Consider the following 27,439-nt stretch of genomic DNA (forward strand, 5'->3'; position numbering starts at 1 on the left):
GGTCATTCAAGGAGGAAGCCTCTGGTAGCAGGAGCGCCTCTTGCTTCACTTCCTCTGTTTGAGTGGGACTGGTTAATCAATTGATTCTACTAAAGAAAATTCTTGCCAGGCGCAGTGGCTCATGCCTGTAATCCCAGCACTTTGGGAGGCCGAGGTGGGCGGATCATGAGGTCAGGAGATTGAGACCATCCTGGCTAACATGGTGAAACACTGTCTCTATGAAAAATGCAAAACAAATTAGCCAAGCGTGTTGGCGGGCACCTGTAGTCCCAGCTACTCGGGAGGCTGAGGCAGGAGAATGGCGTGAACCTGGGAGGCAGAATGGGCAACAGAGGGAGACTCCATCTCAAAAAAAAAAAAAAAAAAAAAAAATTCTTTACATCCACATTGGATGTTTGTATTGGTCTGTTTTCTGCTGAACCTGCCCATGGAGGACCATGAGCATGTGTGAGGAAAGCCGTTTTATTGGGGTGCTTGAAATTGGATTATCCAATTTGGCCTGCTTTCCATCGTTCAGCTTTTCAGACTTTAGCAGGGAATTGTGTGCTTACACAAGATTCTGTGTGAACTAACACATCTCTGCCTGAATGATTTTCCCCCCTCCAATAAAACATTGCAACAAAGCAACTGTCTCATAATATTAAGAATATTAGGCATATCTTTACAAATTGAGCTCTGATATTTTTTCCAATTTCCTTCTGGAAATGGTGAAATTAGAGAAAGTGAAAGTGTGTGTGGGGTCTTCTCCAGGGAGCCGAGCCCTGTGAATGCACACAGGGACTGCTGGTGTTTACGACGTGTTGCAAATGGGTCAACACTGTGCTTTGTGTGTTCCCCATAAGTGAGGACTGACTCTCAGATATCATCAATGGAATGCCTCCTAGGGAATTTCTTGAATATCAAAACACAGTCCTTTTGGTTTCTTTTTACTGATGAACATTTTACTTTCAAATATGCTTTCTCCAGCTAGGGCAGGGATCAGCAAACTATAGCCTGCCAGCCGAACCAGCCTCTACTCACCACTGTATTTTGTATGACCTAGGAGCTAATGTAAATGGTTGAAAAAATCAAGAGAAAAATATTAATTATTTTGGGGCACATGAAAATTATCTGAATTTCAAATATCAGTGTCCGTAACTAAAGTTTTATTGGGCTACAATCATTATTAATTTGTCCATGTATGTTCTATGACTATTTGCTACAGTAGCAGAATTGAGTCATTGTAACAGAGATTATGTATCCCACAAAGCCTAAAATATATACTCTCTGGCCCTTACAGGTAGAAGCTCTAGAATTTCCAACTCTGCTGCAAGTTTTGGCCCCTTCCAAGTCTTTTTCTCTCCCTCCCTTTCCTTCCTTCCTTCCCTCCCTCCCTCCCTCCCTTGCTCCCTTCCTTCTCTTTTTCTTTTTCTTCTTCTTCTTCTTTTTCTTTTTCGAATCTCGCTCTATCACTCAGGCTGGAGTACAGTGGCGCGATCTCAGCTCACTGCAACCTCTGCCTCCCGGGTTCAAGCTATTCTCATGCCTCAGCCTCCTGAGTGGCTGAGACTACAGGCCTGAGCCACTGTGCCTGGCTAATTTTTGTATTTTTAGTAGAGATGAGGTTTTACCATGTTAGCCAGGTCGGTCTCGAACTCCTGACCTCAGATGATCCACCCGCCTCAGCCTCCGGAAGTGCTGAGATTACAGGCACAAGCCACCAAGCCCTGCCTGACAAAAGATTTTAGAGGAGCAAATCCTTACTTCTGATTTCTGGAAAACATGCACATGCAGCACATAACAACATACAGCTACAGAGGTGAATGGAGGATAATCACAGTCGTGATTTTCACTGTCTCACAGTGAAGTCATGTCTGGCAGCGTCAAAGAAGACTGACAGCAGCAAGAACTTGCGCTCTCACTGTGCCTCAGGGTAACCGGTTTTCTTTAAAGTTCCCTAGAGGAATCACTTTTTCTGTGGTGCATGCCTAGCAAGACATGCTGACTTCTGGCCTTCTCTACTAGCTGCTGAGGAAATCGTGGCCAGATGACCCAAGCATAAAAATCCACCGTTAGCCATAGAGTACCTTCTGAGCTGGAGACCATATGCTAGAGGCAGCCCTGCCTTCAGGAGGCTTATGTCTACTTGAGGACAATCGATGTCCATCCAGATCAAGATGACGAAAATGGCTCTGTGGCATGCCACACAATCCCCTCTATGACCAAGACACGTATTCTTCCAGGTTCCAGGGCTGGTTGACTCATGACTCCTAACAGCTGAGTTCCTTTCCAATAGTTGCCTTTCACTGTAGGAACTGTCTCGCCCAGGTAACACCCGTGTCCGGGGACAGGCCATGTTTAATTTCTGGTCAGTGCTGGGGGTCGGGTTGGATACAGAGGCTCAGCACCCTTCCCTCAGTTCTACACAGTTCTGGAGGGCTCCAGAGCTCCCTATAGGACTGGCCGAGGGCTCTGCTGCCACTGCCTTATGTTCAGCTTCTCTTTTGGCTCAGTCTGCTCCCAGAACTCTCCATAGGCGTCCCTGCTGGGAGCCACCCCCAAAACCCCCAAATCCTACACTCAGTCTCCATCTCAGGATCTATTTCCTGGTAAGCCAGCCTAGGACAGACTCTGGCATTAAAAGGTCCATGTTCCCAAGTGTCAGACACAGTGTGCAGTGCAGGGGTCAGAAACAGATCTCTTTGGTTCAGGGTTGCGGTGGACTGTGTTGTAGAAGCAATGAGCCCTGCTCATGAAGACGCATTCAGAAGGAGGAACGGAGTGGTGACCGGTGATGCTGGCAGCTCCCTGTCCTCTTTCCTTGTCCCTGAACTATTCTTCCCCTGTACTCCTGAAGCACTGTCTTCCTCTCTGGTTATATCAGTTTCATTGTGAAGTACATTTTCAGATTTTACAGCACTTTAAAAGTTATTAAATAATGAGATATAAAGCCAGGATAATAAATGATAGTTCCAAATGGGAGGGAAGAGGAAAAAACCTACTTTCTTTTGGCTCCATAATATGCCAATAAAAAATTGGAAATAGAAAATTGAACTTTTGCAAGGAAGGATTTAGAGGTGGGGCACAGTGGGGAATTCCATATCCCACTTGAAGGCATGCAGTGGAAACTTTCAGTCCAGTTTGTGAAGGTGGAAGGAACTGGAGGGGAAATGATGCTGTCATTTATTCTTCCATTTGCTTTTGTGATGTTCCCAGAATGCTTCCCTGTGATTCACTCCTTTTAGCAAAAATGGGTTTTGAAGAGTGCCGGAATGAGATTTCCAATGGAATAGAAAGTAGACATGCGTTCCTTCTTTCCATTTGTATTAGTTTGATACCAGTGAAATGGCCATTTTTCTAAGTCAACATGGTTAGGTATTAGCAACTGCATGTACTCAACCTACAAGCTTGACATCTGAGTTTATTTTGAAGTCCCAGCACATTCTTCCCAGCTCATAGGTGTTTGCATTTAATCTCATTTAGAATTTAGAAGAAAACCATCAGTTTTATGTATCAGTTTGCTTTTTATTTGTTCCACCTGGAGCATAAAGTTGTGGGAAATTCTTTAAATATAAATACTGGCTTTCCAAGATAGTTTTTCCAAATGTAAGGCATTTTTTCTAATGTAGTTCAAGTACATGAGCTACACAGTACAGCTGTCTGTTACTATTAACGGGTGGTTGCTTCCAGTGTCCCCCAAGGCGCTAAAATCCGTGCGTGCTCAAGTGTCTTATATAAAATTGCATAATATTTGCTTATAACCCATGCTTATTCTCCCATATATTTTAAATAATCTCTAGATTATTTATAATACCAAAAACTATATAAATACTATGGAAATAGTTATCATACTATCTCTTTTAGAGAATAAGGACAAGAAAAGAAAAGGTTTGTGAATGTTCAGTACAGACTGAAATATCTTTTCAGAAAAAATATTTTTCATCCATGGTTGGTTGAATCTACTGGATACAGAGTCCACAGATGTGGAGGGCCAACTGTACTTTTACTAGGTTTTCCTAATTGAGCTGTAAGTAAATGATTAAAATATCATCTTGGAGGTGAGCTGAAGAAGACTTTGAAATCCATACAGAACTCTTCAAACTCTACACAGATTTGGTATCCAATACATTAACTTATCTCTAAACTGATTTTTTTTTTTTTTTTTTTTTTGCTGTTTCCTCTCCACTGAGGAGACTCAAAGTTATCCTTTAAAAATTTCTGACATTTTTTGGCATGAATCGTTTCTTGAGTGGAAAACTTCAAACTTAGTTTACAAAAATTGGCACACTCTGAAGAACCATGGATCCTCCACATTTGCATGCCACATTTAAATCATTGAAAGCTACAGAACCGGAAATGTTGGCTAAGGAAATAGCCTCCGAATTACTTTCAGAAGTAGAATAAATGAGGCATTAGATTTATACGTTTGTTTAAATCCCAGTTCCAGACTGGAATCTACACATTGACAATCTTTTTTACTTTTTTGCTGCATTTGAGAAACTGTATCGGAAATAAATAAAATGTATGAATAAAACACGTTAAAATTTATATAAAAACTACTTCCTTTCCTTGTTAATTTTCTCAGTTAAAATTAATATCAAATTTATTCTGTTTTGGCATTCTAATAATCACAGAAAAAATAGTATGTAAGTTTGGTATGTCATTATAGCCATAGATTACTTATTTTGCAAATCTGTTGTCTGGGTTACTTTTGGAAATCATTTTGGAGTTAGCATGAGTTGTGAGTGAATATTTATTAGGTGACACATCTTTGGATTATTCAGTTTTAAATATACTCATATTTCTTATATAAATGAGGGTGCCTAGTTAAAACACACAGGCAACATAATACCCTCAATTATTTCTGTATACACCAAGTATTTCCAAATCCAAAAAAGAGAGGTTTTTGTTCTAGAAATTCCATGGATTAACTGGAGCAAGACTATAATTAAGGGGTGTGTTTGTGTGTATATGTGTGTGTGTGTGTGTGTGTGTGTAAACAAACATCTTTTTAATCCATTTCCGTTGCTCTTCTTCATTTCATGAATTCCAAGTGTTTTTTTGGTACCATTTCCCTTCAGGCTGAAGAATTTACATTAGCGTTGCTTTGATAGCAGGTAAGTTTTCCTTCCTCTGAGAATATCTTCTTTTTGCCTCATTCCTGAAGGATAGTTTCACAGGATATAAAATTCTAAGCTTATAATTCTTTTCTTTAGCAAATTTAAAGATATTATTCCATTGTATTGTAGTCTTCACAGTTTGTGATGAAAAATATGTGGTCTTAAATAGTTTTCTCCCTACACATAATGTGACATTTTTCTCTGTTTTCATTCTTTAGCTATATTAGTTTTTCAACAGGTTAGTTATGTATCTGGGTGTGGTTTCTTTGAGTTCATCCTACTTAGCATTTGCTGAGCTTATTAGAATGTGTACATTATGTCTTCACAAATTTCTGGAATGTTAAAATACTGTATTATCCAATTTTTTTTCTGAACCAATCTTTCTTCTCTCCTTTGATAATTCTAATGAAACAAATGATAGACCTTTTTATTTTGTCCCTTAAGTCTCTGAGGTTTTATTAACTTCTTTCAATCTTTTGCTGTCTGTTCTTCAGGTGGGGTAATTTCTATTAATTTCTTCATCATTACTAACTCATTTTTTTGTCATTACCACTCTGCTGTTGAGACCATTAGCTGAATTTTTAATTTCAGATACAGTGTTGTATTTTTTTCTTTTGTTAAAATTTTTATTTGATTAATTTTTGTAGTTTGTATTTCTCTGTTGATAACGTTTATCTTTATATTTATTTCAACATAGTTTACTTTAACATCATGGAGCCTGGTTATAATGGTCGGTTTAAAATCATTTTCTAATAACTTCAACAGTTGTGTAATTACAGGTTTGGCATCTGTTGATTGTCTTTTCTATTGAGAATTGATCAGATTTTCCTGGTTCTTTGTATATCAAATAATTTGGGATTATATCTTGGACATTTTGAATATTATGTGACTCTGGGTCATATTAAAATCTTCTGGGGAGTGTTTATATTTTCATTGTTTCTTTTCTTCTTTTTTTTTTTTTTTAGCAGGGAGTCAATCTGGTTGGTCTCAAGCTTTGTCTCACTCGCTGAGTAGTGGTTCCAATGTCAGTTCAGTTCTCAAAACCTTTGCCATAATATTTGGGTCTCTCCTGAACATGCACCATTCAGTTATCAGTTTGGGAGCTGGACAGTTCTTTATGTCACAGTTCAGGTCTCACAGCTTTTTGAGGGCTGTTCCTTGAATGCATAATTTGGGGCAACACTGGGACTCTTAGTGATTTATAACAAATTAGATGATACTTTTTCTTGCTTTCTTCTCAGAAGGATTTTTCCTTTAATCTTTAGTTCTTGGGACCCCTCTCCACAGCTCCTTTGGTCAGAGATATAAATTTGGGATGTGGGAGTTAGATGCCTTCAAAGCAGCAGAAGCAGTTCACTTTTGCAACTGTATGTATAAAGTATGTACATAAAATAATTGCAATCAGGTACTCAAACAAATGCATATATATGCATGATCATAGCAGCACTATTCACAGTAGCTAAACTGTATAAACAACCCAAATAGGTGACTGGATGAAAAAAATTCCCTACATACAATGGAATAATATTTAGCCATCAAAAGAATAAAGTACTGATACATGCTACAAGGTGGATGAGCCTTGAAAACATACCAAGTGAAAAAAGCCAGACACAAAAGGCCACATACTGTATGATCACATTTATGTGAAAAATCCATCGGGACAGAAAGCTGACTTACAGTTGCTAGGGGTTGGGATGGGGGAATGGAGAGCAGCTGCTTAATGGCGGCTTCTGCTTTTGGAGTGATGACAATGTTTTGGAAATTATTTACTTCCAAATAATTGCACAACATGGCGAATGGACTAAATGCCATTAAATTATTCAGCTTGAAATTGTCTATTTTTTGTTATGTGAATTTCACCTCAATTAATACATATATATCCCTTTGCACTCAAGAAATATTACTATAAGGGAATACTTGACAAATAAAACCTACTTGTTTATAGCACATACTTAAACATTATTTAACTGATCTTAAGAAGATGTCTCTGAGGGTCTTCTCTTCAGTGAAAGCAACAAACACTACATTGGAATTGAGAACAAATCAAAAGATATTTCTCCTTTTCTTATGCTTCCATTTATTTTATACTTTTGCTTGTCTTAAAGGCTAATAAAATTCAATTTTAATAAGCTGAATTTTAATTTAAGTAACTGATTACTTGCCCAAAGTCTATTGTTTCAAAATGTGGAAAAATCTGAATACAATGCATTTTAAAATGAAATACACAAGATATTTTAGTTATTTGTTTTCTTTTATGACATTTTAGATCTTTAAGCTTCATTTTTTATAGCAATCACATGATTTTCCTGAGGGCATTTTATGGGCTTCTCAGCCCTAGGTTCATGTGAGCAGTATGCCCTGAGGCTTTCAAGTCAACCAAAACAACTGTCCCGAGTCCAGGGCAAGCAGAGAATCAGCATAGTGGCCCCATGGCCGCAACTCCACAGCCCTGGAGGGCAGGGGTGAACACAATCATTGGAAAGAGGCCTGTGTGAGATGTGTGGTTTTTCATGGTGCGGCTTTGACTGACAGATAACAATTGTACAAGTTTTAATGGAAACTTCTCTTGGGCTACTGGGAAATAACTCTCCAGAATAGGTTTGTGTAATGTGGACCTGAGAGATATTCAACTTATGGTATCTCAGTATTTTAAGTGGACTTCTCAGAGTTTTCTCTCCTCACTCTACAATGTAATCAACTTATTTAGCTTGATTTCTTACCACCAAAGTAGAGTTTTATGTGGAAACTAAAGAACTTTTGCACACCAAAAGCAACAGTCAGCAGGGTGAACAGACAACCCCCAGAGTAGTAGAAAATCTTCACAATCTGTACATCTGACAAACGACTCATATCCAGATCTACAACAGACTCAAACAAATTAGCAAGAACAAAACAAACAATCCCATCAAAAAGTGGGCTAAGGTCATGAATAGATAATTCTTAGAAGATATACAAGTGACCAAGAAGCATATGAAAAAATGCTCAGCATCACTAACGATCAGGGAAATGCAAATCAAAATCACAATGCCATACCACCTTACTCCTGAAAGAATGGCCATAGTCATAAAATAAAATAAAAAATATTAGATGTTGGCATGGATATGATGAACAGGGAACTTTTTTTTTTTTTTTTTTTTTTTTTTTTTTTTTTTTTTTTTGAGACGGAGTCTCACTCTGTTGCCCAGGCTGGAGTACAGTAGTGCGATCTCGGCTTTTGAGATCTGCAACCTCCGCCTCCTGGGTTCAAGCAATTCTCCTGTCTCAGCCTCCAAAGTAGCTGGGACTAAGGCACCTGCCATCACACCTGGCTAATTTTCATAGTTTTTGTAGAGACAGGGTTTCACCTTGTTGGTCAGGCTGGTCTTGAACTTCTGACCTCAGGTGATCCATCAGCCTTGGCCTCCCAAAGTGCTGGGATTACAGGGGTGAACCACCATGCCTGGCGAAGAGGGAATAATTCTACACTGCTGGTGGGAATGTAAACTAGTACAACCACTATGAAAAACAGTGTGGAGGTTTCTTAAAGAACAAAAAGTAGGCCGGGCGCAGTGGCTCACGCCTGTAATCCCAGCACTTTGGGAGGCCGAGGTGGGTGGATCACGAGGTCAGGAGTTTGAGACCAGCCTGACCAACATGGTGAAACCCTGTCTCCACTAAAAATACAAAAAAATTTAGCCAGGCATGGTGGCATGCACTTGTAATCCCAGCTACTCAGGAGGCTGAGGCAGGAAAACTGCTTGAATCTTGGAGATGGAGGTTCCAGTGAGCCAAGATCACAGCACTGCACTCCAGCCTGAGCAATAGAGCAAGACTCAGTCTCAAAAAAAAAAAAAAAAAAAAAAAAGCGAAAAGTAGTGCTAACTGCCATTTGATCCAATAATCCCACTACTGGATATCTACCAAGAGGAAAAGAAGTCCTTGTACGGAAAAGATACTTGCACGTGCATGTTTATAGCAGCACAATTCGCAATTGCAAAAATGGGAATTGCCCATCAATCCATCAATCAACAAATGGATAAAGAAACATATATATGATGGACTACTACTTAGCCATAAAAGGGAATGAATTGATGGCATTCACTGCAACTAGGATGGGCTTGGAGACTATTATTGTAAAGGAAGTAACTCAGGAATGGAAAACCAAACCTCGCATATTCTCACTCATAAGTGGAAGCTAAACTATGAGGATGCAAAGGCAAAAGAATGATACAAAAGACTTTAGGGACACAGGGGGAAAGTGTGGGAAGGGGGTGAGGGATAAAATACTACAAATTGGGTTCAGTGTATACTTCTGGGTGATGGGTACACCAAAATCTCACAAATCACTACTGAGGAACTTACTTGTGTAACCAAATCTCACTGTTCCCCAAAACCTATGGAAATAAAAAATTTTTAAATTAAAAATTAAAAAAAAGCAGAGACATGACTGGGCACGGTGGCTTACACCTGTAGTATCAAACCATGAGATCTGGGCTGGGCGCGGTGGCTCACGCCTGTAATCCCAGCACCTTGGGAGGCCGAGCGGGTGGATCACGAGGTCAGGAGATCGAGACCATCCTGGCTAACATGGTGAAACCCCGTCTCTACTAAAAATACAAAAAAATTAGCCCAGCGTGGTGGTGGGTGCCTGTAGTCCCAGCTACTCAGGAGGCTGAGGCAGGAGAATGTCATGAACCCGGGAGACGGAGCTTGCAGTGAGCCGAGATTGCACCACTGCACTCCAGCCTGGGCGACAGAGTGAGACTCTGTCTAAAGAAAAAAAAAGCAGGGACATTCAGTAGTCTATTAGAAAAAAAAGAAATAATGTAACTTCCATTTAGGAGTGTGTGTGTGTGTACACATACATATTTAAATATAAAATTATATAATATACATATATTTAGCTCATATCTTTAGCATTATGTAAATTGTAATATATTTATAAACATATAAATCTATAGATGTATAAAATTATCTTGTATATATTTGTCTTATAAGTAAACTTTTATTTGAAAATTTTAGTTTCAAGGGCGTGGGGCTTGTCCAATTAATACCCCAAAGCTGCATAGACAGGGGCAGACCAAGGCCCAGAATGTTCAATATCTATCTACTCCTCTCCAGGTTTGAGTGGAGAGAGTTGAAGCAATTTACTGTTCTATTCACAGAATAACTTTATTAGAGGATTAACCAAAGAACTTGTCTTATTTTATTTACTCTTATTTGTTCACACCCAATTCTCACTTCTATTTCCTCTCTCCCCGTATGAAATTAATCAGATGTGTCTGATACACATTTAAAATATACATAAACATATTTGTAAGATACATATGTTGTTATATCCCTGTCTGTGTCCTTAATTTACCTAAATGATTTTGTGCTATGTCTCCTTTTGTTTCTTACCATTTTAACATTTTTCAAGAACCGGCTATGTTGTTTGATGTTCTACCTTAATGCATCTAATTGTTAAAAATATTTCAAGATACACGTTCACCACATTTTTAAACATTCATCTCTTCAGAAGTGGAAAATTAGTATATCTCCAATTCCCTGCTCCTACACACAATAATGTGATGAATGTCATTTTTTGTCTCCATGTAGTCCTGCTGTGAAAATTTATCTGGAGATTATAACTAGGAATGTGATTACTGGGTCATAGAATTAGGCATACTTAAGTAATGGTCTCCCGAAAGGCTGTACCAGTTTCACTCTACTACCAACATGTTATTTCTCTTTACAAAAACTCCCTATTATGATTTTTTCTAGTTTTTTTCTAATCTGTGGGGTATAAAATGTCATTCATTTGTGATTTAGTTATAATTTTTCTACAATAGCTTCCCTGTATAAACATATTTCCCCCTCAGATTTTTCCTTGTAAGCTGCTGACTTAGATGTTTTACACATATTTCTGTGGGTTGACCTGTCTTCTTCTTGTTGACACACAGAAGTTCCTTATCTATTCTAAATATTAATTTCATATACATTTTAAATGCCCCAATTATTCATCTGTCTGTAAATATTATTTATGTTGGCATTTGTTGAATCTCCAGTTTTCATACAGTCAAATCCATCCCTCTTTTTTTTTTTGCCTTAGAGCTTATGTTTTTGGGTATTGCTTTAGAATGCAATCCTCACTTCAAAGTCACATAGTTATTATTTCATATTTTCATCTGTTAACTCTAGAATTTAATCTTTCAGACTTAGACCTTTCTTTATCTGGAGACCACTTTTGTGGCAGGGATCCAGTATTATTTTTTTTCTATATGTATTGATCTAGTTTGTCATCTAGGTAGCCTATTTTTTCTTTTTAAAACTGATTTATTGAGGTATGACTCTCATAGAAAAATCTGTACATATTTAATATATACATTTCAGTGAGTTTTGATAAGTAGACACCCATGAAATCATTGCCACCATCAAAGCCATAAGCATATCTGCCACCGTCCAAAGTCTCCTCTCTCTTCCTTTATTATTAGTGTTTTTTGTTGTTTGTAAGATCTCTCAACGTAAGATCTTCCTGTGTAGCAATTTTAAGTGTACAATACAGTATTGTTATCTATAAGCACTATGCTGTATAGTAGATCTTCAGAGCTTCTTTATCTTGCATAACTGAAACTTCATACCTTTTAACAATCGCCTCCCATTTCCCTGCTCTCCACCCTCATCCCCTTATAACCACCATTCTCCTCTCTGCTTCTACAAGTTAGGCTATTTTAGATTCCACATATACGTGAGATCATGTAGTATTTGTTTTTGTCTGGCTTATTTCACTTAACTTAATGCCCTCCAGGTCTAGTCATATTGTTGCAAATGGCACGATTTGCTTCTTTGTTAAGGGTAAATAATATTCTATGTATGTATAGATCACAATTTCCTTATCCAGTCTCCCTTCGGTGGACATTTAGAATGTTTCCGTATCTTGGTTGTTTTGCATAATGCTGTAGTAAACATGGGTGTGCAGAAAGGTTTTTGAGATCCTGATTTCAGTTATTTTGGATGTATACCCAGAAGTGGGATTATTTAGCAGTTCTATTTTTAATTTTTAAGAACCTCCATACTATTTTTCATAATGGATCTACCAAGTTACATTTTCACCAGCAGTATATAAGAGTTCTCTTTTCTCCATGTCCCCCTCCCCAACACTTGTTATCTTTTGTTTTTCAAAAATAGTCATCTTAACAGGTGTGAGGCTTTCTTAATACATTTGTGCTGCTATGATGAAATACTACAGATTGGGTAATTTATAAAGAATAGAAATTTATTCCTCGTAGTTCTAGAAGGTGGGAAGTCCAAAATCAACACACCTCCAGCTTTGGTGTCTGGTGAGAGCCTGGTCTTTCTGCTTCCAAGATGGCATTGTGTTGCTTCATCCTCCAGAGGAGATGGACACTGTGTCCTCACATGGCAAAATGGCTGAATGGGAATGAATACATTTTCTCAACACTTACAGAGAGACCTTAATCTTATACATGAGAGCTCAACCCTCATGTCTTGATCACATCCTAAAGGTTCCACCTCTTAATACTGTCACATGGGTAATTAAGTTTCAACATATGAATTTTGGGGGTCACATTCAGACCACAGCAGAGGTGGTATCTCACTTGTGGTTAATTAGTGATGTCGACCAGTTCTTTGTATATCTGCTAGTTCTTTGTATGTATTCTTTGGAGAAATATCTATTCAGGTCCTTTGCCTATTTGTTAATGTGGTTATTTGTTTTTTCATTATTCAGTTGTTCCTTATGTATTTTGTATATTAACCTCTTAACAGATATATGGTTTACAAATATTGTCTCCAATTCCATATATTACTTTTTCATTTTAGGGATTGTTTCTTTTCCTGTGCAGAAGTTGTTAAATTTCATGTAATTACACTTATTTTTGCTTTTGTTGCCTGTGCTTTTTGTGTTATAACCAAAAGTCATTGCCAAAACCAATGTCAAGGAATCTTTCCCCTATGTTTTCTCCTGGGTGTTTTGTAATTTCATATTTTTAATACATTTTGAGTTGATTTTTGTATATGGTGTAAGATAAGGGCCCAATTTTATTCTTTTGTACATGGTAATCCAATTTTCCCAATACTATTTATTGAAGAAACTATCATTTCCCCATTGGGTATTCTTAGAGCCCTTGTCAAAAATTAGATGACCATACATTTGTGGGTTAACTTTTTAGGTCTCTCCTCTATTCCATTTTTCTGTGTGTCCATTTTTATGTAAGTATCATACTGTTTTAATTACTATAGCTTTGTAGTATAATTTGAAATCAGAAAGTGTAATGCTTCCAGCTATGTTCTTCTTCCTCGAGATTGCTGTAGCTATTTGGGGGTCTTCTGTGGTTCCATACATATGTTAAGATTATTTTTTCTATTTCTGTGAAAAATGTCATTGGAATTTTGATAGATATTGCATTGAATCTATAGATCCCTTTTGGAAGTATGGGCATCCTAAATACATTAATTATTCCAGTCCATGAACATGGAATATATTTTTCATTTATTTGTATTTGTTTTAATTTCTTTCGACAATGTTTTATACTAATCAATGTACAGATCTTTTACCTCCTTGGTAAATTTACACCTAAGTATTTGTTCTTTTTGATGCTATTGTAAGTCGTTTTGTTTATTTTTTTCTGAAAAACTAATTGTCAGTGTATAGAAACACAACTGATTTTTATATGTTGATTTCATTAACTGCTGTTTTACTGAGTTTATTAGTTCTAATAGTTTTTTGGTAGATTTTTAGGTTTTTTAAAACATATTATCTAAAAACAGAAACAATTTAGTATCTTCCTTGTCAATTTAGATGTCTTTTATTTCTTTCTCTTCCATAACTGTTCTGGTTAGTACTTCCCACACTATGTCAAATAGAAGTAGCAAGAGTGTGCTACTGTTCCTGATGTTAGAGGAAAAATTTTCAGCTTTTCACCTTTGAGTATCATGTTAACTGTGGTATTATAATATATGGTTTTCATTGTGTTAAGGTACATTCCTTCTATATGTAATATGTTAAAAGTTTTCATTATGAAAAGGTGTTGAATTTTGCTAAATGCTTTTCTTTGCATCTATTGAGATTTTTATCACTCATTCTGTTAATGTGGTATATAACATTTATAGATTTGTGTATGTTGAATCATCCTTACAATCCGGAGATAAATTCCAGTTGATTATGGTATATAATCCTTTTAGTGTGCCATTGAATTCAGCTTGCTAGTATATTGTTGAGGACTGTTACCCCTATATTCATCGGGGATATTGGCCTGTAATTTTCTTTTCTAGTAGAATTATTTTCTGTCATTGATATCAAGGCAATGCTGGCCTCATAAAATGAGTTTAGAAGTGTTTCCTCCTCTTTAATTTTTTGGAGGAGTTTGAAAAGGATTGCTGTTAGTCTGTCTTTAAATATTTGGTAGAGTTCAACAGTGAAGCTATGTATTCCTTAGTTTTCTTTTGTATGAGTTTTTGACAAGTGTGTTTTGTCTGATATGAGAATACCCAACCCTGTTGTCTTTTCATTGCAGAAATATCTTTTTCCATCCTATTTTCAGCCTATGTGTGTCCATAAAGTGTGTTCCTTGTACGCAGTGTATAGCCGGATTATTTTTATCCATTCGGCTACCCTATATATTTTAATGGGAACAGTTAATCCATTTACATTTAAAGTAAATATTGATAGATGAGGACCTATTATTGACATTTTGTTAATTATTTACTGACTGTTCTGTAATTTCTTTGCTCCCTTCTATCTCTCTTCCTGTCTTATTTTGTGATTTGATGATTTTTGTAGTGGTGTGCTTTGATTCCTTTATATCTCTTGCATATCTACTACAGGTTTGTCTTTTGTAATTATCATGAGTCTTATATAAAACAAACTATAAAAGACCCCAAGTAGCTAAAACATTCTTTTTCAGGAAGAACAAAGCTGGAAGCATCACACCTCCTGATTTTAAATTGTATTATGAAGCTATAGGAATTAAAACATCATGCTACTGGCATAAAAAACAGACAAATAGAACAATGGAATAGAATAGAGGCCTGAGAAATTAACCCATACATGTATGGTCAGCTAATTTTTGACAAGGGCTCCAAGAATACACAATGGGGAAAGGGAAGTCTCTTCAATAAATGGTATTGGGAATATTGGATCACACATAACAATCTGTTTTAAGTTAATAACAACTTAATATCAATCACACACAAAAATTACTTGTTCACTCCCATGCACTTTTTCTTATTAGAGTCACAATTTACATCTTTTCTATTTATATCTATTAGCAAATTATTTTAACTATAGTTACTTTTAATACTTTTGTATTTTAACTTTTATATTAGAATTCAATATGATTTACATATCACCATTACAGTATTCTAAATTTGAAAATTAACTTATCTCTACCAGTGAGTTTTATACCTTCATATGTTTTCATGTTGCTGATTAGTGTCTTCCAATTTCATTTTGAAGAACTTCTTTTGCGTTTCTTACAAGGCGGTTCTAGTGGTTGTAAGTTCCCCCAGCTTCTACCTTTCTGAGAAAATATTTGTTCTTCATTTCTGGAGAACAGCTTTGACAGGTATAGTATTCTTGGTTGACACATTTTTCCTTCGGCACTTTGAGTATATTATCCCACTCTCTCCTGGTCTGTAAGAGTTCTGATGAGAAATCTACTGATAGCCTTTTGAAGGTGCCCTTGTATGTAACTAGTTGCTTTTCTCTTGCTGCTTTCAAAATTCTTTTTTTTAGACTTTTGACAATTTGCTCATAATGCTTTTCTATGAAGACCTCTTTTTACTCAACCTCTTTAGAATCCTTTGGGCTTCCTGGATCTGTATGTTTGTTTCACTCTACAGGGTTGGAAAGCTTTCTGTCATTATATCATTAAGTAAGCTTTCTTCCCCTTTATTTTTCTCTACTTCTTGAACACCAGTGCTTATATGGGTTCACTTGATAGTGTCCCATACATCCCATAGGCTTTTAAAAACTGTTTTTCATTATTTTGTGTGTGGTTGTTACTCTACTGGATAATTTCAAATAATCTGTCTTTGAATTCATTGATGCTATTCTGCTTGATCAAGTCTGCTGTTGAAACTCTCCGTTAAATTTTTCAGTTAAGTCATTGTATTCTTTAGCTCCATAAGTTTTGTTTGGTTCTTTATTTTGGTTTCTTATGGTTGAATGTCTCATTTTGTTAATATATTTTTAAAAATTTAATTTAGTAGTTTATCTGTATCCCTCGTAGCTCACTGAGCTTTAAGATGGCTATTTTGAATTCTTTGTCAGCTAATTTGTAAATCTTAATTTCTTTGGGGTCAGCCACTAGAGCTGTATTTTGTTCCTTTGGTGATGTCATATTTTCTTGAATCTTCATGTTCTTGAATTTTTGAATTTTCTGTGATTCTTCATTTTCTTGAATTTTTAAAAAGGTGTCTTAAAATTTGAAGAAGTAGTCACCTTCTCCAGTATTTACTAACTTTGGGCCAGAAGGATCTTCACCAGTGAACCTGGTTAGAGATTCTGGGAGTCTCTCAGAACTTTTCTATGGATGCACCTGCTCCATTCTTCTTATTCCTTATTAAGAAAGAAATCTTAGGATTGTGTGCCTTCTCTCTATCCAACAAAACCAGGCCTGGTACTGACAGCATTCAATTTATATTCCCTAAGGCAATGCCCTGAAGTACTTAATGTTGTACACCTTCTCCCTCACCAGTAGAGTCAAGCCAGATGCTAATATTTGTACATGCTGAGATCCGTGTGATATCTGAAGGAGCTTGTGCAGGCCATGCACAGGGATGTACAGGGTGCTTTCCATAGGAGAGGGTGGCACAGGGTGCTGGGGAAGTTCATCAGTTGGTTGTAGGGGTCCTCAGGCAAGTCATCCTGTGGGGTTCAGTGGTGGATCTCTTTGTGGAGTCTGTGAGCTGATTAGTAGAGACTGTGACTGGCTATAGAGAACTGCACAACAGTTGTTGTGCACTCTCTTCTCCCTGCTCCTAGGCTGATTCCTTCAGTGCTCTGGGCGGAGTAAGACAGAATGGACCTCCCAGCTAGGTAGCATTTCACAAAACCGCAAAAATTAGGCACACACATCACTCACTTTCCCTAGTAGTGGAAATTGCAGGTCAATCAGGCCTCTCTTGATACCAAGTTGTACCACCTTCGGGGAGCGGTGACATGGGTAAAGTGAAACTACTTATCCTGTTTGATATTTTTACTCTTGGATTTTTTGTTCCACAGTAGGGCTGGAAACTCAGTCAGACTCTGGGGCTCCCACAAAAATATTCTTGTCCATGGGTGGTTGCCAGTATTGGTGTTTCTGTGGAAATGAGAGCCAAAACCTCCTATTCTGCCATCTTGCTGATACCATTTCTGTCCTTTTTCCTCTCCATTTGTAGAGCTGACTTTGACATTTATCAAGTTAATATAAATAAACTGGTATGTTTCTGAGCAATATATGGTATTCCAATTGACTTCTTTTCCTCTCTCTAAGGAATCTAAGTTTCTGTTTGTTTAAACTTACGGTTTTGGCCAGGCACGGTGGCTCATGCCTGTAATCCCAGCACTTTGGAAGGCTGAGGCAGGCGGATCACTTGAGGTCAGGAGTTCGAGACCAGACTGGCCAACATGGCAAAACCCCATCTCTACTAAAAATAGAAGAATTAATCAGGTTTGGTGGTGCACGCCTCTAATCCCAGCTACTCGGAAGGCTGAGGCACAAGAATCGCTTGAACCTGGGAGGTGGAAATTGCAGTGAGCCAACATCACACCACCTCACTCCAGCCTGGGTGACAGAGTGAGACTCTGTCTCCAAAAAATAAATAAATAAACAAACATATGGTTTTATAGCACATTTTAATATTTGCTATGATACACCAACCTCACCCACTTTTGATCTTATTCTTCAAAATTTCAAAATTGACATGGTAATTCAGAGTCTTATTTTTCCAAGTGTATTTTTAAAATGTTTGTTGAAATCTTCAAAGCATTCTTTTCTTATGTATTTTGAAATCTACTTGTCGAAGGTGTAAAAGTACCTACTGGCATTTAATTTTAAACCATACTGAATTTTTAGACTAAATTTGGGGGAAATTGACATTTTTATCATATTGAGTCGTTTCATTCATGAATGTAACTGATCTCTTCACTTATTTATACCTATTATTTGTTTTACTATTTTTTTTTTACAATTTTGTCAATAAAGGTCTTAAGCATTCTTTTTTAGGTCAATTATTAAATACTTTTATCACCTTGTGACTGTGTGAGTCAATACTCCTTAGTAAACTCCCTTTGATATATACATCTATCTTATTAGTCCTGTCCCTCCCGAGAGCCCTAATACACCTAGTAATGGGTATTTTCAAACAAATAAGCAAAAAGCTGCGTAAAATTTTGCATAATAGAACTCTTGAAAGCTGCTTCTTTGAAATCAAGAATAAGACAAATATGCCTGCTGATGCAGTTTGGATGTTTGACATCTCATCAGATCTCATGTTGAAATTTGATCCCCAATGCTAGAGGTGGGGCCTGATCGAAGTATTTGGATTGTAGGCTTGGAGTAAGGAAGTTCAAGTCTCAAACCCTCAAAAGTAGGGAAGCTGACAGTGAAGCCTTCAGTCAGTAGCTGAAGGCCCAACTGCCCCCGGCAAACCACTGGTGTGGGTCCAAAAGTCCAAAAGCTGCAGAACTTGGAGACTGATGTTTGAGGGCCAGAAGCATCCAGCATGGGATAAAGATGGAGGCCAGAAGACTTAGCCAGTCTAGTCCTTCCACGTTCCTCTGCCTGCTTTTATGCTAACCGCGTTGGCAGCTGGTTAAATGGTACCCACCCAGATTGAGGGTGGGTCTGCCTCTCCCAGTCCACTGACTCAAATGTTAATCTCCTTTGGCAACACTCTCACAGACACACCCAGGAACAATACTTTGCATCTTTCAATCCAGTCAAGTTGACACTCAGTATTAACCATCACACTAGGTTATATTCTTAGTCAGCCATGAGTATTATCATGCCTGGATGTTGAATTTTCTTCAGAGCCTTTTTCTTCACTTAGGTAGAAGATCAAATGCTACTTCTATTTTAATCTGCTACTATGGTGAATTACATTAATTCATTTCTTAAGTTAAAACAATCTCACATTTTTGGGATTAAACCCAACTTAGATACAATATATTATCTTTTTAGTATATTAATGGATCTATTTTGCTAATATTTTAAAGATTTCATATCTATTATGTGTTACATAAGATGCCATTATTTTATATGTCACTATAAAAGAACAAAAAAACTGTCAATGAAACTATGACATAACACTTTAAAAAAAAAAGATCAGTCAAGGTCCACCAAGTGTGGCAGTTTCCACAGGTGTTTTATTAATATATAATATATACATATATAACCATATATATGATTTATGTTTCCCTATGATTTATTACAAGGAATTGGCTTACACAATTGATATATAAGCTGGCTAAGGAAGTTCACAGTCAGTAGTGCAGGCTGTCAGGAAGAGAACATCATGGGCACAAGGTAAACTTACTCTCCACAAGTTGACAGTTTCTTCTCTCTCACTCACACACACACACACACCTCCGATTAGTTTTCAGGCCTTCCAGTGGATTGAATCATGCCTTCCCAGGTTATGGAGGTTAGTATCCCTTAGTTAACCTCTTTGATTATGGACTTTCATGACATCTGTAAACTCACAGCAGTGCCTAGATTTGTATTTGATTAAATAACTGTGAGTTATAGCCTGGCGAAATTGACACATTGATAAAACTTTTACAATGTTTTTGCTAATAAAATTGTATCTTATTTCTTTTTGATTATTGTTAATGAAGAGGTATATTCATTTTTGTAAGATGATTTTGTATCTGAATCATTTCCTAAATTTTTATATTCTAATAGTTGGTCATGGATTTAGTTTGACATTCTCTGTTGATGATGATATATTATCTGAAAATAATTCCATTTGATCGTATTATCTGGAAATAATTCTAGTTAACACTTTTCATTGTATTTCTTATCTTATGGCATTGACCAGTATATCCAGTGATATGTTAATTAATGGCATTCATATCAAGTGGCCTTGATCATTCTCTGATACTGGTGGGACTATGTCTAAAATTCCACCATAAACAGGATGTTTGTTTTGTTATAAATCCTTTAAGGATGTTTCCTTCTATTCCTATTTTTTATGTTTTAAAAAATTATAACTAGGTTTTCAACTTTATGAAACATTTCTTTGGTACCTATTGAGAAAACCATGATAGCAATCCACTAGTGTGTGAATTATACTTACTGATTTGTTAATGTTAACTACACTTTTGGGGTTTTTCTGCAATAAACCTTAGCCTATGTATTATATTTTTTCTATGCAATTTCAGTTGGTTGACACATTTTACAAAAATAATTCATATCTATGTTATGAATAACATGGGCTTATAATTTTCTTTTCTACCCTTATTTGATTTTGAAATTAAAGTTACTGTAACTTCATAAAATGTTTTAGATAACTTTTCTTCCTTTTGTACTTCCTAGAATTACTTTTCTAAGACAGGAGTTATCTGTCCTTTCAAAGTTGGCAGCACTTCCTTATAAAATTTTTTGGGCCAGGACCTTTTTGTAGTTCCACTGTAATGCGTCATATGATAAATAGGAAATTATCTTTCTTTTACAGTGAAATTTTAATAAATATAAACCCATATATATGATATTACAAAGGGAATAAGATACCATTTAGCTATACACTAATAATTAAGATGATAATTATTATACTCTATATACTTTTGAGTTGGTCTACCTAATAGGTTATACAGAAACATGTACAAGAGAGCACCAGTGTGTTTCCTCTTAAGCTCTCTCACAATCTCTGTACTTTTTATCACTTAGGACATACGGGACGGTTATTGAAGTCTCTGTGCTTCATCAGTCTTTCCTTCCTGTTGCTGCACATTATTTTCCACATCACATTGGCGAGCCTTGAAGCTCAACATCGTATTGCACCTGGCTACAACTGTGAGTATTACGGTGTTTTATGTGTCATATACGTGCATAATAAAGTGTGTGTCATCACACACATAGAAATCTATGCAATAATTATAACATTCATGGAAATAGTTGGTCTTGGCAATGCAGTGTAAATATATATAAAGAAATATTTCATTATAGGATGCATCACAACTTATCAGATTTTTAAATTTTGAGTTTAAATATATATATAACTTACTCATGTCTGCAAAAAAAATTTAGGTTGCTGAGTAATATAGGAAGGTGGCTGGAAGGTGGAAGTGAAATTTGTGATCTCTTCTGACTCACAGTCTTAAGTGTTTCTATTTCAAATTGATGATTTTCCATAATTCTACAAATGTCAAAATAAAAATATGAAATGCTAAAACAACATTCTTTTCTCTGCATTTATAACTGTAATTACTCTATGTTCTCCACAGAGTGTAGACAGACAGGCAAACTTACACACAAACACACACACACACACACACACACACACACATTCTTGCTTTGGCTCCTTCTTCCCAGGCAAAAATTCACAATACCTGGACACTTCAGATGGGACCTCTACTAATACCATGAAGAGGTCTGTATTTCCCAGTGGTGAAGGGAGGTAGCCATCTCAAGTGTAGTCACAGCTGGCCTCTTGACCTGCCTCTTTCCAGGCCTTCCTTGCCCAACCAAAAAACTAGGTCTGCCTCTCCTAACCTCGCTCCTAAATATATGGGCTTTGTGATACCATGATACTTCCAGGTCTCTGTCAAAGACATGTTTGATTCATGCACAAATGCCCTCTGCAGTCATCCTGTACTGCAATATAGTTTGAACATGTCAGCATCTAACATAACATCTTCCTTTTCATTTTTTTTTCTTTTTTTGCTATCCCCAGATGGAAGTTCTACTCTGCTACAATGAGTCAATTTAATAGAAGTCATAATAGTAAACTTTATTTCCATAAAATTAAATTCAAATTTGAAGTTTATTTCTACAAAAGGTTATAGTTCCAATTTCAAGTTCTAGTATTTTTGATGAAGTAACCAATAGAGAAGGGATGTGTGAAAGATTGAGTGAAAAAAGAAAAGCTTGAGTTTTTTACTTCCAGCCATAGAAACCTTGAAGGTAGGTTTATAGAAATCATAAATTTCTTCTGAAAAACTAGTGATGCCTGTAATTGTGTTGGCTCATCAGGTGTTGTAGATTTTTTTGGTTTAGTTTTATGTGTAGCATTTAAAATTAATACATTCTTGAAAAAGGATAAAAGAGAATAACAAACAAACTTCAGAGCTTTGCAAACTAGTTTAGTCCAAGATTGACACAGACCAGGTTTTCAGCCCAGAGCACTTTTTAATGATCAAGTTATATAAACTGAAAATAGTGTTAGGATTGGTAATGGAAACACTGACTTTTAATTTAGAGTCGACTTCACTAATGTTATCGTTTCTCAGGCATTTGGAGTTATGATTATGCTGTCAGAGATGTAAATACAAACTCAGTTATTCTGATGTCCCACATTTGAAGTTTATCCTTTTTTGGCATCTGCATAGATAACATAGCAAAAATTCACGTAAAAAGACAAAAGCTGTACTGGTCATCAGTGTTGTACATTTTGAATGTTTTCTGTATGTTCAAGACATTGGTAAATTAAAATTAAAACCCAGACAAGTCAGGTTACCCAATCATATTCAAGTAGTATTCAAATTCAAGACCACCAAGCACTCATTTGTAAGTGTTTAATTTTGTTTTCCTAACAACTTCTTTACCCCATTGAAAATGCATACCCTCACCCTCATTATCGCAAAAGGTCCCAGCATCTCTTAGGAGTCTGACATAAGTTTTGGTGGGACAACAGTAGCATTTATAAATATTGAGTCATTGAAAGTTCTCGTTCCTCCAGAGTCCTATGAATATTAACTGGCAGTAATAAAGATGGTTTCAAACCACCCTATTTAGATTTTGACTAGTTGGCAGGTCTGTTAAAGGTGCCATTGTGCAGAACTGAAACTTAATACCACTCCCTTCTGCCTTTTTTTTTCCCCCCGCATTTCCAAAACAGTGTTCTTATAGGTAAGTGAGGAGTCCATGGGGGCAGGGGAGACCTCTGTAAATTTTGCTCAAACATATGTTGTGCCGCTTAGTAAAATATTTTCATTCCACCAGAACTATGCTACTTAAATAAATGTAAACCCGGTTTCAATTATGTCATTACAGATTACATAGACGTAGTTTGTTTGACTCGGTGTTAGATGTGTGGCGATGTTAGTGAAATTTGAAGGCCGGTCTGGATTCTTGTGCTGTGCTTAAAGCATGCTATTGATTGAAAGAAACTTTTGAGTCAGAAACTATATAGGGAAAATTTGTGATGATAATATCTCCTGTTTATAGAGCATCTATGAACCATAAGACCCCAGGGATTATTCTATTCCTTTTTCAATTAATGACTCATTGCTTTCTTGTTCCAGGAGGGCTTTGCTATGCTTTAAGTAAGGCACTCTCTCTATCCATGCATTGTCCTATTCATTCTCTAAACAAGTCCTCAGGGTGGACAGGGCTGTGCAGCTGGACCCCTGTGCTCTGTGTGCAGGACCCCCAGCCTGAGGAGGAGCTGAGCAGGAGATTCCTTCGTCAGGCTCCATCCAGTGGGAAGCAGCAAAATCCTTTGATTTACGTCAAGAGGCTGGTCTCCTGGCCAAGCCTTGCCCGTGAAGGGCTATGCATTTGTGTAGTCTCGTTTCTCCAAGAGGGTGCCCTTTTTCTGTATAAACGCAGTGCCCAACCTGCAGATAGTGCTGAGGTAGGAATTGCAATGAAGAAACAGGCTCTAGGGGGCAAATGAGTTGCATGAAGCCATTGCATGTCTCAGCTGGAGTCTGAGCACGGATCTGTCTTCTTTCCACTCTTCCTCCATCTTTATGGAACTCTTTATTCATCGTGTGTGTAAGATTGTTTCCTCTACTGTGGTTCCTAGAACTTTGGATAAGTCTATTTTCAAAGGGCTAAAGTTAGTGTTTCTGGTACTTAGTCCATGATTTTCCCTTGCTTGGATATTTGTCCTTATAATTAACTGAATATTTTCTTTGCTTCCTTCAATGGCAATATTCCTGGTTGGATTCAGCTTCCCCCAAAGGTTAGCCCCTCAGATGCATTGCTCTTTCCCCCTGTGGGAGGAGGGGCAGCTAGAGTTTCATATTGTCTCATTCTACAAGCACATGAAACTTGGTCCAGAAGCCCACCAACCAAGAAATTAGGATGGGCCTCAATAGTGTTTCTTCCTGACGTGCTTCTGTCCTTGAAACACACAAGGCTCCCAGTGCCAAGAATCAAGGTATCAAGCATCAGCCTATGACAAGGAGACTGAGGGACAGATCCAGCCTGGCAGTTTATCCTCCCATCCCGACGACTGTGGGGAGGATTACACAGTGAGCCGCTGCTGTGTGCACTCGGCTTGCCAGTACAAGTGCTGACTCATCCTTTGGCACACAAAGCTGTAAATTTCACCCCACACTTCGTTAGTTGTGCTAATTGGAGATGGACCCTAGGTGTGCAGAATCACCTGGTGGATCCATCCTCATACAAATGAAATTCTTGATGCTAATTTTTCATATTTGAGACAGTACTGTGGAGAAAGAGGTAGTAAGTATGAAATGGGAGATAAAATACGTAAAAGCAAACTCACACTGTGCGTGTTTCTGAGTCCTTTTTTGAAACCACTCTTTCCTGCCTGCTTTCTTCTGACAGTTGATCAGTGAGGCGGCTTGGGTTCCTCACCTTGCCCCGTCCCCTGCTCGTTCCATTCCCCAACTCATTCAGGCGCCACACACAGCCCTCTTCTCTCCTCGGGCTAGCTTCCTGAAAGCAGATGTTGCCGCTCAGTACAACAATTTAAAAAACTGGTCCAAGCTATAACTTTACTTCTGGCCACCTGTGCATGGAAAGATTAGGATGCTATTGTCTCATTCCTCTGAAAAGCATGTGGATCATATATGTACCTTCTGATCACGTATAGGAGACCTTTGCCTTAAGTCCTATTTCCTTCCAGCCTTGGTAACTGAGGCCTTGACTCACGGAGACACACGCCGACCTAGATGGAGCCTGCTGCTCCGCACAGTGGGCAAAGAGACATTTATGATCCATAGACTCTGGGTGGAAGCATTGCTGAAAGATAACTTTTGTAGCCCAATATCTGATGGAGTCAACGCTCTTGGAATAATGAACACACATTGTTTTTACTGCCAAAAGCCAGACACAGGCACGAAGGCGAGCTGAGTGGTGGTACCGCGTGACACCCATCCATATTAACAACCCTTAGGCCAATGCCATGTCGATATTTTGATTCACCTTTAGTAATAGATAGGGAAGCTCACTTTATGCAGCAGTTTTCAAATAAAATACCTCATTTTATCATGATAAATATTTTTCTTGACTTTGTATGCTATTTAATATATGAGAAAATTTAGGATCTTGGGTGACTGTGAGCTAGTGGTGGATCTCTGTGCCTCGGTTTCCTCAACTGTCAAATGAAGATAACAGCCATCATCTCATAGGTTGTTGTGAGGTTCAAGTTAATATAGGCCATGCCCTTGGGACTGTGCTTGACTGATTGTAAGTGGTCAAATAGTACAAGCTGTTGTTCTTGTTGCTGTTATTAGAGAAGTCCTAATTCTTGCCCAAGGTCACACACCACTACAAGGTAATAGAGACAACTCCAAACCAAATCCTGTCTCCAAATTATGCAAAGTCACATGGATGAAATTTTGAAATTACAAAACCTGAATGGTACCAAATAATTCTCTATGATAGTCTTTTTCAGTTTCTTGCTAATGCCGTTGTACTAGAGTTTGAACCTACTCTACTCCATGTGGTTAGAATCCCAAATAAAAGGGTTAAATGGCACTGGGTGGAAGGTGGCATCAGTGATGTGTGTCTTTAGTGACCCTGAGTTTTCCTTCCAGAATTTTTCACCTTCTCAGCAACCTCCCAACTGCAGTCTCTCACTCCACCTGCCCCACAGCTGCAGCCTTGGGCCTGGCCTTCTGAATATTTTATGGCTTTTTTCTCATTTCCGCATCTACCTGAAAGCTTGTCATCTGCTCCATGACCTCCAACTCAGAGGAATAGATAATAAATACATTTTTCACTATTTATTACCTTTTCTACATTATAGAACTTTAGAAGAAAGAGGAACATGATGGAAGAGTTAGGAGGAAAATTAACTAACATTTTCATGTAAAATAAATGAACACTCTACTGTTATTATCTCTCTTTTTTTTTTTTGAGATGGAGTCTTGCTCTGTCACCCAGGCTGGGTGTATTTTTAGTAGAAACTGGGTTTCACCATGTTGGCCAGGCTGATCTCAAACTCTTGACCTCAAGTGATCTGCCCACCTCGGCCTCCCAAAGTTCTGGGATCACAGGTGTGAGCCACCACACCCAGCTGCTGTTATTATCTAATTCTTAGGATATCTCTTAAAAGTGTTGGCTTTCACTATCATATTATTGGTAGAGAAGTGAGTCCCAGAGGCAAAAAGTGCCTCGCCTTAGGCTGCTCATTAGTGAGTAACAGAGCCGGAATTAAATTCAGGTCTCCTGGACTACACAGTCTGTACTATTTCCTGCACCCTCGTACGTGTGCTGGGGAAAATTTTATGCAGAATTGGACTTTGGTTAATTAGATTTTGAGGAATAGATATGATTAGGATACATAAATTTTGGAGGCTGTGCTGGGTGAGAGGACAGTTAATCTAATATACTAACTCTGGTTAAAGTATGAATGGCCGGAAGTGACTGTATATGCTTGACTTGGTAAATGATATTGGCCTTTAGGAACATATTCACCCCTAGGAGTGAGTCATGGGGACACTTGGGACTGCATGGCTGAGGAGCTGGGTGTGCATTCATCATCAGGGATATGTTTTCTCAGCCTCCTTGAGCCCACTGTCCCTACCACCTCCTCCAAGTGGGTCCTGTCATAGCCTTGTGTCAACTTGTTAATAACCAAGTCTCCTGCTCTAAGATGGTTTTAATCTGTAAGCCTGAGGAAACTGGAGATGTTTCTCCTAAAGATAGAAATAAAACAGTAAATCAACCAGAATGTACTGGATGACTCTTGGTGTTCAGAAATTTACTTCCCTGAAGTGTGTGTGGCCCTGAGATTCTAGATCCTGAGACTGTTCCCAGAATTACACATAGGCAGTCTAATCCATTCCCTACACAGCAGCCTTTCAAAATTTTGAAGATGGCTTTGATGCCACATCAGTGTTTCTCCATATGCCTCTTGAGTCCCTCACCCTCTGCTATTTGCCAAGCTTGTTGGTCAATGTTGCATGGCTGATTGGTGAGACAGAGTCAGTGACTGGTCATGGGGAGTTGCCA

At 37.7% G+C, this 27,439-nt stretch overlaps 1 protein-coding gene across 5 annotated transcripts in view; it reads left to right on the forward strand.

Moving 5' to 3' along the window:
• The window catches only part of PIEZO2 (piezo type mechanosensitive ion channel component 2), a 468,788-nt gene that overhangs the window by 144,395 nt on the left and 296,954 nt on the right, over positions 1-27,439 (forward strand). For all 5 annotated transcript variants that reach the window (XM_007974699.3, XM_073006482.1, XM_007974697.3 and 2 more), the window contains exon 3: positions 20,954-21,079. In XM_007974699.3, coding sequence (XP_007972890.3) covers positions 20,954-21,079 — 126 coding nt within the window. The remainder of the gene's footprint in view (positions 1-20,953; positions 21,080-27,439) is intronic.

The sequence above is a fragment of the Chlorocebus sabaeus genome, chromosome 18 (assembly GCF_047675955.1).
Source record: "Chlorocebus sabaeus isolate Y175 chromosome 18, mChlSab1.0.hap1, whole genome shotgun sequence".
NCBI lineage: Eukaryota > Metazoa > Chordata > Mammalia > Primates > Cercopithecidae > Chlorocebus > Chlorocebus sabaeus.